Raw genomic sequence first — 14156 nt, forward strand, 5'->3', positions numbered from 1 at the left:
TCACGTGACTCGCATATATGTAGCTTACATATGACTGGTAGTGTACGGTATGGAGAAAAAGAGAGCCAAGACATAGGCATTGGCTTGAAGAAGTCCCTTTGATGTTCTCATAGCAAGCAACAGCAACAGCCACCCTTGAACTTCGTTAGACTTTGTATGTGTCTGTGAGATCAGTTTGATGAAAGAAGAAGAATGGCACCAAAGTGATGTGATATATCAGTTCAAGGTGTTGTACAGATACCCTTTTTGAAAAAAGATCAAGTTTCATGAAATTACATAAATACATAGGGTTCTTCACACTTTGAAGTTTGCTTCATCCCAGATTCATCTCTCTTACATACTTTACCTTTTTGAATTCATCTTCATCAACTTCAATCATATCTAATAACCTTGAGATCCCAAGTGACTGTGCACCATGGATCCCAATTTGATTACTCAATTGATGGAAATGGGTGCTAGTCGAAGCGCTGCAATCTCTGCCTTGAGAGCTTCTAAGGGCGATGTCAACGAGGCTGCCATCGTCGTCTTCGATCCCTTACATGCCGAGGCTACCTTTTCTGACGCAGACTCTCAATTAATTATCGATGGACCTACTGGATCTACATCAAAGCTACCTAAAGTTAACGATGAAGACGCGCAGGACGATGAAATGACTTCTATTGAAGCAGAATCAGATGATGGCGGGATACATGAAGAAATCGATTTCTTCGAGGACGATGTGGAGGAAGTTGGAGCCGATCCATTTGCTCAAATATCTTTTCAAAAGGATCGTAAAGAAATCATGTTGGAGATTGAAGAAACTCCCGAGAAGGTTGAACTCAACATTAATCAAGTCAGGGAACCTGCGATCATCATGCCTCAAAGTCAATGGATGAAAGGTTGTGCTGAAGGGAATGAGCAATCGGTTCGTGAAATAATTGACTTTTCCGTTTCATTACTCTTTCACTAATCTACTTCTTTGATCGCCTCTACTATCGTTTTAGTTTTTGTTTCAAATCTATAGTCGCTTGACCGATACCGAATGTTCTTGTGTGGCTGACAAATGTAATGGGATCATACAACGTCAAAGGACAGACTTCTTTGCTATCCCTGTATGTGTTCATAATTATATCATCCGACGAAGCAATCCATCTTGATGGTCATGATTCTAGAACACCTTTGCCCTCTATATCCAACATTTAGAGCAAGTGGTCCAAGCCAAGTGTCCGGACTGTGGCCGTGTGATTTGTCTAGCCTGCTCGGATGAAGTCACAGCCCCGTCTTCTTCAAAGGAACCTTCACTCGCAGGGGACACGTCCGCCGCTTTGCTTCATTGTCCGGATCTTCAAGCTGTCATCCTGGGAGTTGGTCTATCCCTCGTTGAAAAGATGTATTATGTCACGCCTCAACCAGAGTCATTGCCATCTCCTGAGATGAGACCATCAAAAAAGACCAAGTTGGACACTCCACCAATCAATGAAAATGATTCGAGCGAAAACGAGTCCTTGGAAATTACACATCATGGTCATGCTCGTGGCGTTAGATCTGGTCCCAAAGGGGTGGGCTATGGAGGAGCCTCTTATGGGTCTGATGATGTGCGTTCTTACCTCTGATTTGATGAGGTCACTTCGAGGCTGAGCTTAATAACGCTAATCATCCTGTACCTTAGCAATCTGGTCAACAAGCAGCCTCTCTCATGCAAAAGATGCAGGATCAGTCACTTGCCTCTCTACTCGCGTCCATCCGAGTTTTCATGCCAAATCGATCAAGGAAGGGACCATTCCGATCATCTGATCACATGCCATCCATCGCTACCGCCATTCATATCCGACGAAGATTCAACCCCATTGCCAGTGATCTTTTGAAGAACGACTCGCTCAGTGACATGAGTGATCGTAGAGTCCTCTATGAGGAGTTCTTGGAGTGGCTGTTGATTGTGTCAGCGCATGAGAATCTAGGATCAATCATGGGACAGGTATGTCAAAAAGATGAAAGGATGCACCTGGACAATAATACCGTTTCTGATCTAGTGATCATAATGCCACTGCACAATTGCTAGCCAATCATGCGCGAGACTTCATCAAGATACCTTCCGGCGACAGCTAATTCCACAGGACAAGGTACCCGCGAGAAAGAGATTACTTATGAAGGTTCCGCAGGGCCGCGTGAATTACTTGAAAACTTGTCTCGCCAAGTCAAAGCGGCCCGACATGCCATGAGACATCCGGAATCGGAATCTCAACTTAAGAAGGCTCCATCACTATATCATCTTAGCAGAGACAAAGAAGATAAGGAGGTGGAGAAGTTGGAATCCTTTTGGTATGTTACATTCACTGCGTAGGTGTCGGAACGTCAGCCTTGCTTTAACTGATCATGAGCGGACCACTTCTCTTCCCCTCCCCGCAGCGAGCGGTTTGAAAAAGCTGTAGCTTCGATCGATTTATCGCTTGAGTCAAACAATAATCATCATGTCATCGAAGCCATCAAAAGTCTGAATCGCATGCATGTGCCGGTCTCCAATGATTTATCGTCGGTTTCACTAGAAATTCTACAAACACGATATGTGAAATGGGCTGAGAGTGTCAAATACGAAGTTGAGTTCGATCATCAAAGTGACCTGGCATGACTTTCATTGACGCATTCAATGTGACCCATTTTCTTGATAGTATTACGACTTTGAAGTTCCGAGTCCTCCAGAGGAAGCTCCTGTAGATGGAGTAACAAGACCTACAGAATCCGTTCCTTCTCTTAGCTCGAATGCGCCAAAGTATTTGCATGCATATGCAAGAGAAATTCAAAATACATTCTCATACCCAGCCCGGAACACTGCCATCGCTAGAGAGGTTCGTCTATTGATGTGATATCATGTGATCAAGAGGACTGATCTGTCACTATCTTTTTAGCATTCTACTCTTATAGGTGCGCTTCCAATCTCTTGGGATTCGAGTGTCTTCCTTCGAGTTGACGAAAGCAGGTGGGTTTCCGATTTCTATGATATGGTACATCTATACTCATGCCACATATCCTCTTGTGATCAGACCGGATGTCATCAAGGTATTGATCACAGGACCAGAAGGCACGCCGTACTCGAACGGATGTTTCATCTTTGACATCTTCTTGAACAGCAATTATAACCAAAGCCCTCCAAATGTGAAGACTATGACCACCAAAGGAGGTAGATATCGATTAAATCCTAATCTTTATGGAGATGGGAAGGTTTGCTTATCGCTATTGGGCACTTGGCAAGGACCTGGATGGATTGGCGGTAAAAGTACTTTGTTACAGGTGACTAACGATCTTTGATCGACTACTTTTGTTCTTCTCGTATGTGTCCTACACAATTTATCAGACGCTCATATGATTGACTGTCTGGCTCCCTGAAAGGTCATCATCTCCATCCAATCCATGATCTTATGCCAAGAGGTAAGAAATTGATACCTATGAAATTCGATTGCATTATCACTATCTGACCTTCTTTCCCTTGTAGCCGTACTTGAACGAACCAGGCTGGAGTAAAATGTCTGGTACCCCTGAATCAAAGGCGTACAATCTGAATGTACGAAGAATGGTAGTAGATGATGCAATGATTGGATCGATCAAGAATCCCAATCCAGCCTTTGCAGATGTGATCAAGACGCATTTCAGATTGAAATCTCAAGTGATTAAGGATCAACTAGATCAATGGTTACAAGAAGATGACGGTCAAGCTTTAAGGCCTGATAATCCAGGAGGCGCGGTAGGTCAAGCTAAAGTTGGGAACGGTCAAGACTCTATGTTAGCAAGAAATGTAGAGGAACTGAAACGACTACTGGACGAATTAGCGATTGAACCCGAGATTGAGAATCAAGAAAGTGGTTAGGAGGAGTCTTCTCTTCTGAAAGACAAAGGTCAACTGGCCATTGTCTAGGATGATATAGTATGATTTATAAAAAAAATATTCAATGTATGACCTGAAGAAAAGCATAGAATGATATAAGTGCTATCATGTATAAGTCTGTGGTATCTTCATAATCGTTAGGCTGACACTCACCACATTTGACGTTCACAGATTTGACTTTTAGATGTAAAATGCTGTTTTGTGAACTTGAATTCACTTTTACTTACTGATTTGATGGCTGGAAAAAAACATATAGTTCAACTACTTGATATATACAAAATGCTTGTAAATATAGACTTTCTTCTCTAGTAATAGTATGATGATATGTGATTGGTATATATAGATTATCTTGTGAAAAACTTGAGGTGATCCCAAATTCCCAATCACAGTCTTGTAAATTGATTGTAGGATATGTCTGTTGTGCACACTGCCAACATAGCCTTGGGTTGAGAGACCCAAGGTGTCATTGGAGGCAAATCCTTGGACAAACTGTACCCAAGGTTTTTATCTGAGGTATTCTTCTGCACTAAAAATCAATTTGAATCAAAACCTTGAGAAGCAAGAGGTTTGGAATCTGAGAATACCCTGAATTTTTCAATCCGAGGTAAATATCTTGTTGAAGGCAGCACTTGGCAAACCTCAATGGTGACATGATTTAAAAAAATGAGGTCTCTATGGACATTGGACCGGGTCAAGCAGGATGGTGAGCAGGGTATGGTGTTTGGCCTCCTCTGATACCAAGTACTTGACCAGCTTGTCTTCAGTGCAACACACAACTGCAAGCACCATGATCAGTCTGGTGAGTCTTCAAAACCTTTTGAAGGGCCCAGAGTACAGGAAGGACAAGTTGCTTGGTGCTTCCATTTTATTGGAATATCTGTGTTGAGGTTTCAAGCATCTTGAGAATAGCCATCATATGCTCTCACAACAGCTGGATGCAGAGTTGATTTATGGGATACAAACTAGAAACCCAGAACTTGTCCAAGTTTCCCAACTCATATGTTTTGGCTGTAGTTAGGAAACTGGAAAACCAGGCAAACCAAAAACTACAGCCAAAAAGTCTGAGTTGGGAAACTCATCCAGGTTTCTGATTTGTATCCCATAATTGTACACAAGCTAAAGAAGGGATACATGGTGCCAAAACAACACAAGAAGACAAGGGTATAGAAGAAAACAAGGTGACCTGGGATGTTGAAGCAGCTGGGGTAACAAGACGGGTGTAGGGAGATCCTGGAAGGGATTTGGGTGGATGTTGAGGCATGATCTGACCAAGATATTTGACAGGCCTAATGATTTGATTCAAAGACATAAGGAAGGAAGAAATGATGCAATGGAAATAAGGAAGCAGGGTATGATACAATCAGAACTCACAACTTGGGAAAGAGTCAAGGGAAAGAGTTGAGGGAGAAATGGAAGAGCTTGTCAAAGTTATAAGAAACAGGTTTCTCACCTGATGTCAAACTCTCATAAGCTCCTCCATCTCAGAATTAACCCATTTCAACACCTGTAGCAATAACTCAATGTAGACACCTGAAGATTGTTGAGCCATGATTTGCTTGATAGATTGAATGGAGGCTAAAGAAGCCACACTTCTAGGGCAAGTTTTGTACAATGGCCATATTGATAGGTGGATTGGGTGTGAGAAAAAAAAAAAGTTGAGGGAGCGGTGGACAAGCTTGATTGATAAGGAATCTGGTTGGTGGTGGTAACCTAAGTGGTATATTTTTATGATCTCACAGATTGTGGTGGATTTCTTGTTTGGCTGAGTATACGGTGAGTGTACTCATCAAAACAAGGTGTGTAGTGAAAAAGGGTAGGTGAGTATTTGGCGCAGAGAGAGGGCACACTTGAGTACTGTGTAATCATTTTAAACTTGCAAGTGAGTTCTCCAATGTGGAGTACAACTCACACAGTCCATATTGGGAGTACATGTACTTGGGACCAAAACCCGTGCTAAGTTAGTATGAGTTGAGTATGCCCATATTCACTGCTGCATCTCTAGATACACCACTCCAGTTGAAATTCATTGGTGTTCAACCAACCTAACTAACACTGTGTCTGTATCCTTGTAGCACATTCCTTGAAGTTGTAGCATCTCGACGTGCACACACCAAAGACTTTTGATACATACTTGAAAGATCCTTTAAAGAGGTCTCCACAATAGGTATGCCTTCCCTTTGTCAACTGGGGTGTTGACACACAGTTGACCACAACTGCTGACAAAGAATCCCACAAATCCTTGAGTCAAATGATCATTCACAAAGGGAACTCAACACCAACTCAGTCTAAAGCCTGCCAAAAGATTTTCTGTTTTTTTTTTCAAAACTCTCCGTGTGTGCATGTTGATGTGCTACAAGGATACCAACATGGTGTAAGTCCCTCTTGGCAAGTAAGCCTGCAAGAGTGGGACTTATTACACAAAATTTGGCACAGGAGCTGGAAAATTTTGGTTGAAGCTTCTTTCCAACCATCATATCTCAATATGTTACAAACAAATATCCTGTTGCACTAAGAAAAGTTTTGCTTGTCTACTTCTTCTACACACTTCAAATTCTTGCAATTCAATTAGGAAGTTAAGCAAAAGCCTTGAAAAAAAGATAGTTCTGTAACATTCCAGACTGCATGCTGTGAGCCACTGACAGATTGGTCAAACATCTGTGAGTTTCTCAAAAGTTTGAAGCATATTGCATCTGCAGCAATAGACAAAAACCAAAAATGAATTATATGAGCATGTGTAGAAGAAGCAGATGATCAAGACTTTTCTTTGTACAAGTGCTTGCAGACTAGATACAACACATCAGTTGGGACTGGCAGAGTAAACATGTTGTATTTTTTCTGTGCACTTGTACCAGAGGATATTTACTTGTAAGGTAAGGAGATATAGCGGGTGGAGAATGTCTTCAGCCAAGATTTTCTGGCTCCTGCACCAAATTTCTTGGATAAGGTATAAGTTGCTCTCTTGTAGACTTGATAGCTAAGAGGGACTTAGTCAGGCTAGTGTTCAACAGTACTTGGCTGAATCAGCTTGGGAATTGGGAATGAAACAGATGCCCAAAGGGACAACAGTGTCTGGATAGTTCCATTTAAATCAGAATGAGCCAGGAAGCCAAAGGACCCAGTACCAGAGTAGAAGGTCTGGGTCTAATGGGAGTATCTCAAAACTTTTGGAGTGATCAGGAAGGAATTTGAAATTTCTTCCCAAAGGAAAAACTCATCATCCCATCTTCACAACACATCAGAACAAAAATTCAAGGTACATAATAGATTTAGAGCTAAATCATTCTTTTTCCTCCCACCCGCCCCTTCACCCTGCCCCACAGAGAGCCTACCTGGTTAGCTGACCCAGGGCCCATGGCCCCCCAACAACTACATAAATTAGGACTAGTACTGATCAAACATAGTAAAAATAACTAAGTAGAATCTCTTCAGGAAAAGTATAAAATGACATTGCAGGAAAGACATAAAACATAGGAGAAAAGGAAAACATAGATAATGTAAGAGAGTAATACGCTGGAGATAACAAGAAGGAAAAGTGAGACTTGAAAAGACTGAACGTGTAGATGATTTAAATGGAGTACATCAAGTGTGTAGGCAAAAGGCTATGATCCCAGAGGGGATCGAACCCTCGACATACTGCGCTCCAGATGTAAAGCAGGCATTCTACCACTGAATTATGGAACCGATGAGTATTTTCGTATCCTACGATACTTCAGCATGGATGAGAACATCGTTTTTTTTAGGTGTAGGTAACTTGCTTATTTACTGATTGGAATATCGGGAAATAGGGACTTCGAGTTTTGGATGTTTAGTAATTGTCGGGTCCGGGTTTGAATTGTTATTTTACCTTTGGAAAAATGACATCATTCCTGTTTACCATCGAAATTCCATCCATTACTCGTTGACCACTTTTTATCAAGTTTCCTTTTTCCTCATTATATCGTCAAACTACAATCTTCAACAGCAAGTATTTTTTGAAAAAAGACCCACCCTTCCCACCCTGGGAGATTATCTGGGTAAAATTAATTTCGTATTAGTTCTAAAAAGTAATGTTATCTAAGAAAACAATATAAAAAACTTTTTCATTTTTTACAATTTTTTATTTCTAAGGTTTGTAGTGTTATACAGATAAATATATGTTTGACACTTAATTCTAGAATGTACATCATAAAATAGTTATTTTAACTGTTTTTTATTGTGATTTTTTATCTTTCTCTAGCTTATGAGTAGTTTTTGTTTTGTTTTTTATATTGTATTATTATTGTGGACCGCTAGCCACCCCGTAGGGTGTTGTTTGGTTTTAGGACATGATAATTTATACAAAGTTTATGCCTAGCGTCTTTTAGCGTGTCAGTTTCATCTATCCGTAAGTCTTGACGATATTTCCTGTAGTGAAGGAGTCTTGTGGGACACTGCACCATTTTTCTGGGCTTCTTTAGGGCTATGGTACTGGGTAGGTACAACGATAGCTGTCATACATTCTTCAACACGGGAAAGAAGACAAGTTTGAGATTTGGAGGTGAGATTTCAGATGAGCCGGTCAAAAGGAAAATTATCCACAACAGAGCAAGTTTCAGAGGAGATATATTTATACTGTGGTAAAGAGATCAAGTTTGAAAGTTTTATCAGCCTATGGATTATGATCACTCGGCTTAACGCGCATTTCACTTTGACAACCATTTTGTGGTTTTCACAACAGAAATTAAGCATTTATAGGATGAGTGTCTTGGCTGTTGAATAATTGACCAAAATACCAATGAGTATCAACATCTATGGTGGTGAGCAAGATAACATGATTAAATTACCATGGAATAATCAATTATTGCACCAATGATCAAAACATGGTAAGCAGATCACTCAATTATAAAATTGATGGCAGTGAAATGAAAATATTGATTTGTAAAGGTCTGGTCCGAGGTGTATGGAATCAAGCAGAGGAATTAGAGTGGAACTGGAAAGAGAAGGTTGGATAAGTCAGAATCATTGTCTTTCGAGAAGGGAAAGGGAATCTGTCTTATGGGGCGTCAGGTGTAGGTCTTTGCACAATTCTCACTGATGGGACGTCTCCTGATGATACATCCAAGCCTATTTATGATGGTTACTGCCTGGCTCAATGCCAGAGAATCCAATCTGTGAACTTATACAAAGTGAAGGCCTTTTGCATATGCCCCATTGGCATAAGTTTTAGTCCACACCTCGACCTCCTTGATCTGGCCATGGCTGGCCATCCTACGACGACATCATCCCGGTCCAATTATATTAATATTGATGTCAACTCTTGAATAGCAAGATGAGAAAGCACAACTTGTTTCGTGGTCATATTGTGGTACTGAGACTAAACCCTAGCCCTGAATCGTTGAGTAGAAGAAAAGATTGTGATGGTAGAGACAAGCGTGAATAAAATATGAGAAAGGTTAGAAGAAAAGTCAGATAGACAGTGAGATTGTCAAAAAATCATCAACAAGACAACTGTTCGAATAAAGGTGCCAGAGTATTTTTAAGCAGCTTTCCAAAGGCATCGTTCACCAATGGAAATTTAGAGTATCTAGAGTGTTTAGGGTCGCGTGTCTAGAGGAATGACATATGTCAACTTTGATTCATGCCTCAAGCTTCAAAATAGATACGTTTCAGTTTGGATGACTCAACTTGTTGAAGGAGGTAGCATAGCATATTGTTTTCCTCTACGTTTCGAAGGTCGGTCAAGCTCTCACTCCAATGTCCCAAAGAACCGTTGTTTCTTCCAAAGGGCATCTACGAAATAAAAGCTCAGTGAGAACTTGATCGCGGAAAAGATGTCCTTTCAACCGTCTTTTGATGAAAGCTAGATTAGACTTACAGGATCTGATCTCAGGGTATATGATGAATGTCATATTTTAGTCACTGGCTTCTTATCAACCTTTTCAAGTCTGTTAATGAATGCAATGACTTACATGCAAGGAAAGTGTCTTTCAAGCTCAAGAATTGCTCGGCCAACTGTATGAGAGTTCAAGTTAGATTATCTTTCTTATGGCACATCAGCTCTTTCAGCGCATGGCCAGTGATAACTCACTGTTAAGGGCGTTGCACGACGATACCAGTGACCATCCGGACTAGGTGGTAGCTTCCCATTACCGCGCGAAAAACTACCATCGGGGTTCTCAATGATACCAAAAAAGATTTCAATGTCTTTCACATGAGGTGGGGATGGATTACCGTGTACATCGGCCGAGGCCAAGGCATAGGCAAGGAAAGACTCCGATGTGTGTACGAGCCTGAATATGAGCAGAGTAGCAAACGATGCTTCATTAGTGTTGCTCAAGAGTTTAAGATGAAATGACTAACTGTTCTCCTAGAGCCTTGATGAGATGAAATGAGTGCGCAACAAGCGTCAATTGGTCTTGGCTCAAGCTTCCGGCTTGTTAAATGCTCACCCATTCACACTCAGGATTCGTGTCACGACAGGTAGTGTACTAGATTCATGACAAAATTGCGAGTCTGTCAGATTAGATAATTATTAAGCGTATCTTCAAGAATGAGGTTGTTACCTGCATGTATCTTGCTTCTCCGACGAATTCTCTGGTCATCAGTCCATTGTAGCGCTTAACTAGATTGAAGGAGATGTGAGAACTTTCGAAGATGCACGATCAAGGAATTAAAATACACGGACAAGCCAGATTTCTAAACTTCTTCCAGTAGTTGCTATCAAAATGATCTGAGTCACCATGCTCGAAATAACGATCAGGACGCGAAAGAGATCCGTCAATTTCAAATTTGTTGTGTGCCAATGACGAAAAGAGTCCAGGAGCCGTTCCAAACAGTCCGCTTAATGGTCCATCGGTTCGCGAGTCTGTTTTACCAATTGACATCTTCAATCTATGATTCAAAAATATTATCAATTCATTCTTGATGGAGGCTAAGAGGCCAGAAAATCTCACGTTGTGATATCGACGGCAGCTCTTACTCCAAGCATCGTGATACCTATGGCAAGGTCGGGAGCCAATCCTAGCATTTCTTGCTGTGCATAAATCAGTTCAACAACATTGGTGATACCATCTCGAGAGATCTTCAATAAGTATGATTTTCGGAAGGATTAATGTGTGAGTTTCCGCTCCTCAGAGACTTTTGGGCAAGGAGACACTTACATAACCGTAGTTCGCCATAATATTGAGACCGGGGCAACCACCTATCAAGAGGGCCCATGAGTCTGACACTACTTTGGCATACTGATTGAGATCAGAGAACTTCAAGTTTACCTCTGATATCATTAGGACCAGGTGCCTAGATCGCGTGTTCGAAAACAACGAATATCGATCAATCAAAGTCTACACTTGCAGCGCGTGGAAAGCTGACTGACTTTGAAAGGATGGTCATCGTCTGGAATTCGCTTTCGTCCAATAGAGACTACGGGTCCCAAATCGAGGCTGGCTACAATTATAAGGGCATGTGATCAGTCGCTTTGTAGTAGTCCACGCGTTAACCCAGGGAAATCCAAAAGCTTACTTGGTAACAAGCCAATCACATCTCCCAAGTCCAAAAGTCCACGAGCTTTTAGGTTCTCGAGGCTAGCAGCTGATATGTTAGAGGCAACCGAGTTGAACCCTCGTTCCAGATACTGATTGAAGAAATCAATGGCTTCGGAATTCCTTATCAGATCTTGACAAAGAATGGACGTACGTGGCGAGGAAATGCCTGTGAGTATTGAAAGAGTGAGAATATAAGTAATAATGATAACATTTCGTCAACAAGATAAATGGTTCTTGATCAAAATTGTTGGGAAAGATCAGGTAAAGCAGATGATATAACAGAAGGCGAATCGGAAGGCGTTAGATATTCACTTTCGAGCATCATCGTAGCTATTCTGAACAACGATTAGGAAGAGCCTTGCACATGAGCGCAGACCTTTTGAGAGCTTTGACTGGGTAAAAATTCACTGTAAATGCTCGCAATCTGTCATACCAGAGTCTCAAGAAATTGAAATAAATCCTCTTCAGAACATATCAATCGTTAAAGACAACTTTATTTTTGTTGGTAAACTTTCACCTTGGTCTGTTAAGAAAGAAGTGCCAAATGGGGGATGTCCAGTAATCATATCATTGGAGACCTCATAGGGTCACACTCCGTGATGAGGACTGATTAGCAAACTTTGATCCAACCTATCTAAATGGTTGTTTGGTGACATTATGCTACGAAGCATGAGTTGTCATAGACTTGTTCACAGACCGATATGATGATAAAGCACACATGGTATAGAAAATGATTCACCATAGACTACAATTTTGTGGGATGAGAGAAGCCGTTGATTGCAATGGTTGTAAAGGTTGGAGATATGTTGTGTACATACAGGACATCGAAGTGAAGAAATTGAGAAATTGACAGACAGAGAGAGTGCCACGTCGCAATCCGAAGCCAACAACTCAAAAATCATGGTCACCACCACTTTCATCGATCATCAACTCATCAAACCTCACTCGATCTTATCCTCAACACTTTCGAAAACTCATCAGAACTCAACCTAATCGACTTTGACTTCTAGGCTGGCTAGATCACCTTCACCTTCATTTGCTGGACGTCTAAACTTTGAATTTAACTGCAGTCGATTCCAATGACATTCGTCAGGCTTATCATTTGTGCTCTTGGTATCTATGCGAGTTGTCAGTCATCTCTTTTGACTTGCAATTCCTTACAAACCCTTCATAATTAAATCTGATGATTCGCCTTCCTTTGACTTTTACCGATCAATAACGCGAGGCATGCGTTTGATCAGTCATTTCATGGGCTTTGATTCAAGAGAGACGTGAGTTGAAGGATTCGCCTTGTGATCTGATGTTTTGCTCAGGAAGCGGTCATCATGGTGTCCCGTATATTGATGATACTGACACATCATTTATTCTCTCTGTTGGTTTGCCCAGTCTCAACCACGCCTTACCACGATCCGTCTGGGGGAAAACCAAAGTACTTCAAATCCGTGGTCTTTCTCAACACCGTTCAGAGTGCATTCAGTGCGACCGCCGCCCTCGTTTATCTCATTTCTCGGAAAAAGGCATCACAATCCTTGTTGCAAGTGATCGGCTTGGGTGGATCACCCAACTCAGCCAAGTCCAAAGGAAAAGCTAAAGAAGGCACCAATCCATCATCTGCGAAGAGTAGCAACCCGATTTCACTCCTTTACCGTTGTCTGCAATGTGCTGTATTACACTCTATCGGATCACCATTCGGCTATGCGTCTCTCAAGCACATCGACTATCCTACCATGATTCTCGGAAAGTCGTGTAAATTGGTACCTGTCATGCTCATGAATATTGTGCTATATCGTCGTCGATTCCCGGCTCATAAATATATCGTTGTCGGTTTGGTGACGACTGGCATTAGCATGTTCATGCTCTTTGCTGATCACGGTTCAAAAGCTAAAAAAGGCGCTCAACAGAGTAGTTTATTTGGATTATTCCTTCTGTTAATCAATTTGTTGATTGACGGCGCAACCAATTCCACTCAAGACGAAATCTTCAGTCGATTCACAATCACTGGCTCTCAACTCATGTTTATCATGAATGTTCTCTCCACCCTCATCACTCTTGCTGCTCTTGTTGTTCCAATTCCACCTCAGCTCTCTCAGCTCATGGGATCGAAACCTTCGAATGGCAACGAATTCTCAACCGCCCTTGAGTTCATCAAGACATACCCGAGCGTGCTGAAGGATATTTTACTTTTTTCAACGGCTGGCGCGATTGGGCAATTATTCATCTTTGAAACCCTTTCGCATTTTGGTTCCTTAACTCTCGTCACAATCACCGTCACTCGAAAGTTATTCACCATGTTATTGAGTGTAGTCGTCTTCAATCATCAATTAACGTTCGGTCAATGGGCCGGAGTCGGCGTCGTCTTTTGCGGAATAGGACTTGAGGCTGTTGTAAAGATGGGACATGGAAAAGCCAAGGCAGTTGTGAATGAGCAAGAAAAATCTAAAATAAAAGACTTATAAAAGAGATCGTATGTCGAGTGACACTTGTAAGACTGCCTCACACCATCCGATCTATGGATACATAGAACTACACCTTTGTCTTTTATTCAATCAAGTAGGAAATATAGAGTTTTGCGCCCAGTTTATCCATCTACTGTTGATGAGTGGTTCTTCATGGCTGAAAGACGGCTGGGCAAGAGTCTCTGCTGATCATGCCTTGTCCTCATCGGAGCCTGCACTCCCTTTGATGTTACAGAGAATGTGTCACATTGGTCAAACTATGCCACTGACAGCTGCAAGCATTTGATGATATGATCACATTCAGCTTGTTATGACGAAGAGACACAGATGTCATAGGGACAACCG

General features: G+C 41.6%; 3 protein-coding genes across 3 annotated transcripts; 2 read left to right on the plus strand and 1 right to left on the minus strand.

The window, feature by feature from the left end:
* Window positions 1-415: 415 nt before the first annotated feature.
* MELLADRAFT_65352 (uncharacterized protein) lies at window positions 416-3838 on the plus strand (the record flags this gene model as incomplete). The annotated part of the gene is made up of 11 exons (XM_007412842.1): window positions 416-904; window positions 984-1091; window positions 1152-1574; window positions 1649-1954; window positions 2039-2298; window positions 2386-2591; window positions 2662-2822; window positions 2883-2953; window positions 3018-3195; window positions 3364-3402; window positions 3467-3838. The coding sequence occupies 11 exons, from the start codon at window positions 416-418 to the stop codon at window positions 3836-3838; spliced, it is 2613 nt and encodes an 870-aa protein (XP_007412904.1).
* A 5150-nt stretch (window positions 3839-8988) lies between these two features.
* On the minus strand, window positions 8989-11659 carry MELLADRAFT_75279 (uncharacterized protein; the record flags this gene model as incomplete). Its single annotated transcript, XM_007412885.1, has 15 exons — window positions 8989-9421; window positions 9500-9604; window positions 9690-9694; window positions 9784-9826; window positions 9903-10104; window positions 10175-10188; window positions 10264-10302; window positions 10378-10436; window positions 10500-10705; window positions 10768-10895; window positions 10975-11015; window positions 11086-11110; window positions 11187-11257; window positions 11333-11444; window positions 11507-11659. The coding sequence occupies 15 exons, from the start codon at window positions 11564-11566 to the stop codon at window positions 9311-9313; spliced, it is 1221 nt and encodes a 406-aa protein (XP_007412947.1).
* A 603-nt stretch (window positions 11660-12262) lies between these two features.
* MELLADRAFT_78494 (uncharacterized protein) lies at window positions 12263-13811 on the plus strand (the record flags this gene model as incomplete). Its single annotated transcript, XM_007412843.1, has 3 exons — window positions 12263-12483; window positions 12597-12626; window positions 12742-13811. 3 exons carry the CDS (start codon window positions 12435-12437, stop codon window positions 13809-13811), a joined length of 1149 nt encoding a protein of 382 aa, XP_007412905.1.
* Between the last annotated feature and the right edge of the window lie 345 nt (window positions 13812-14156).

This window comes from Melampsora larici-populina (genome assembly GCF_000204055.1).
Source record: "Melampsora larici-populina 98AG31 unplaced genomic scaffold MELLAscaffold_33, whole genome shotgun sequence".
NCBI lineage: Eukaryota > Fungi > Basidiomycota > Pucciniomycetes > Pucciniales > Melampsoraceae > Melampsora > Melampsora laricis-populina.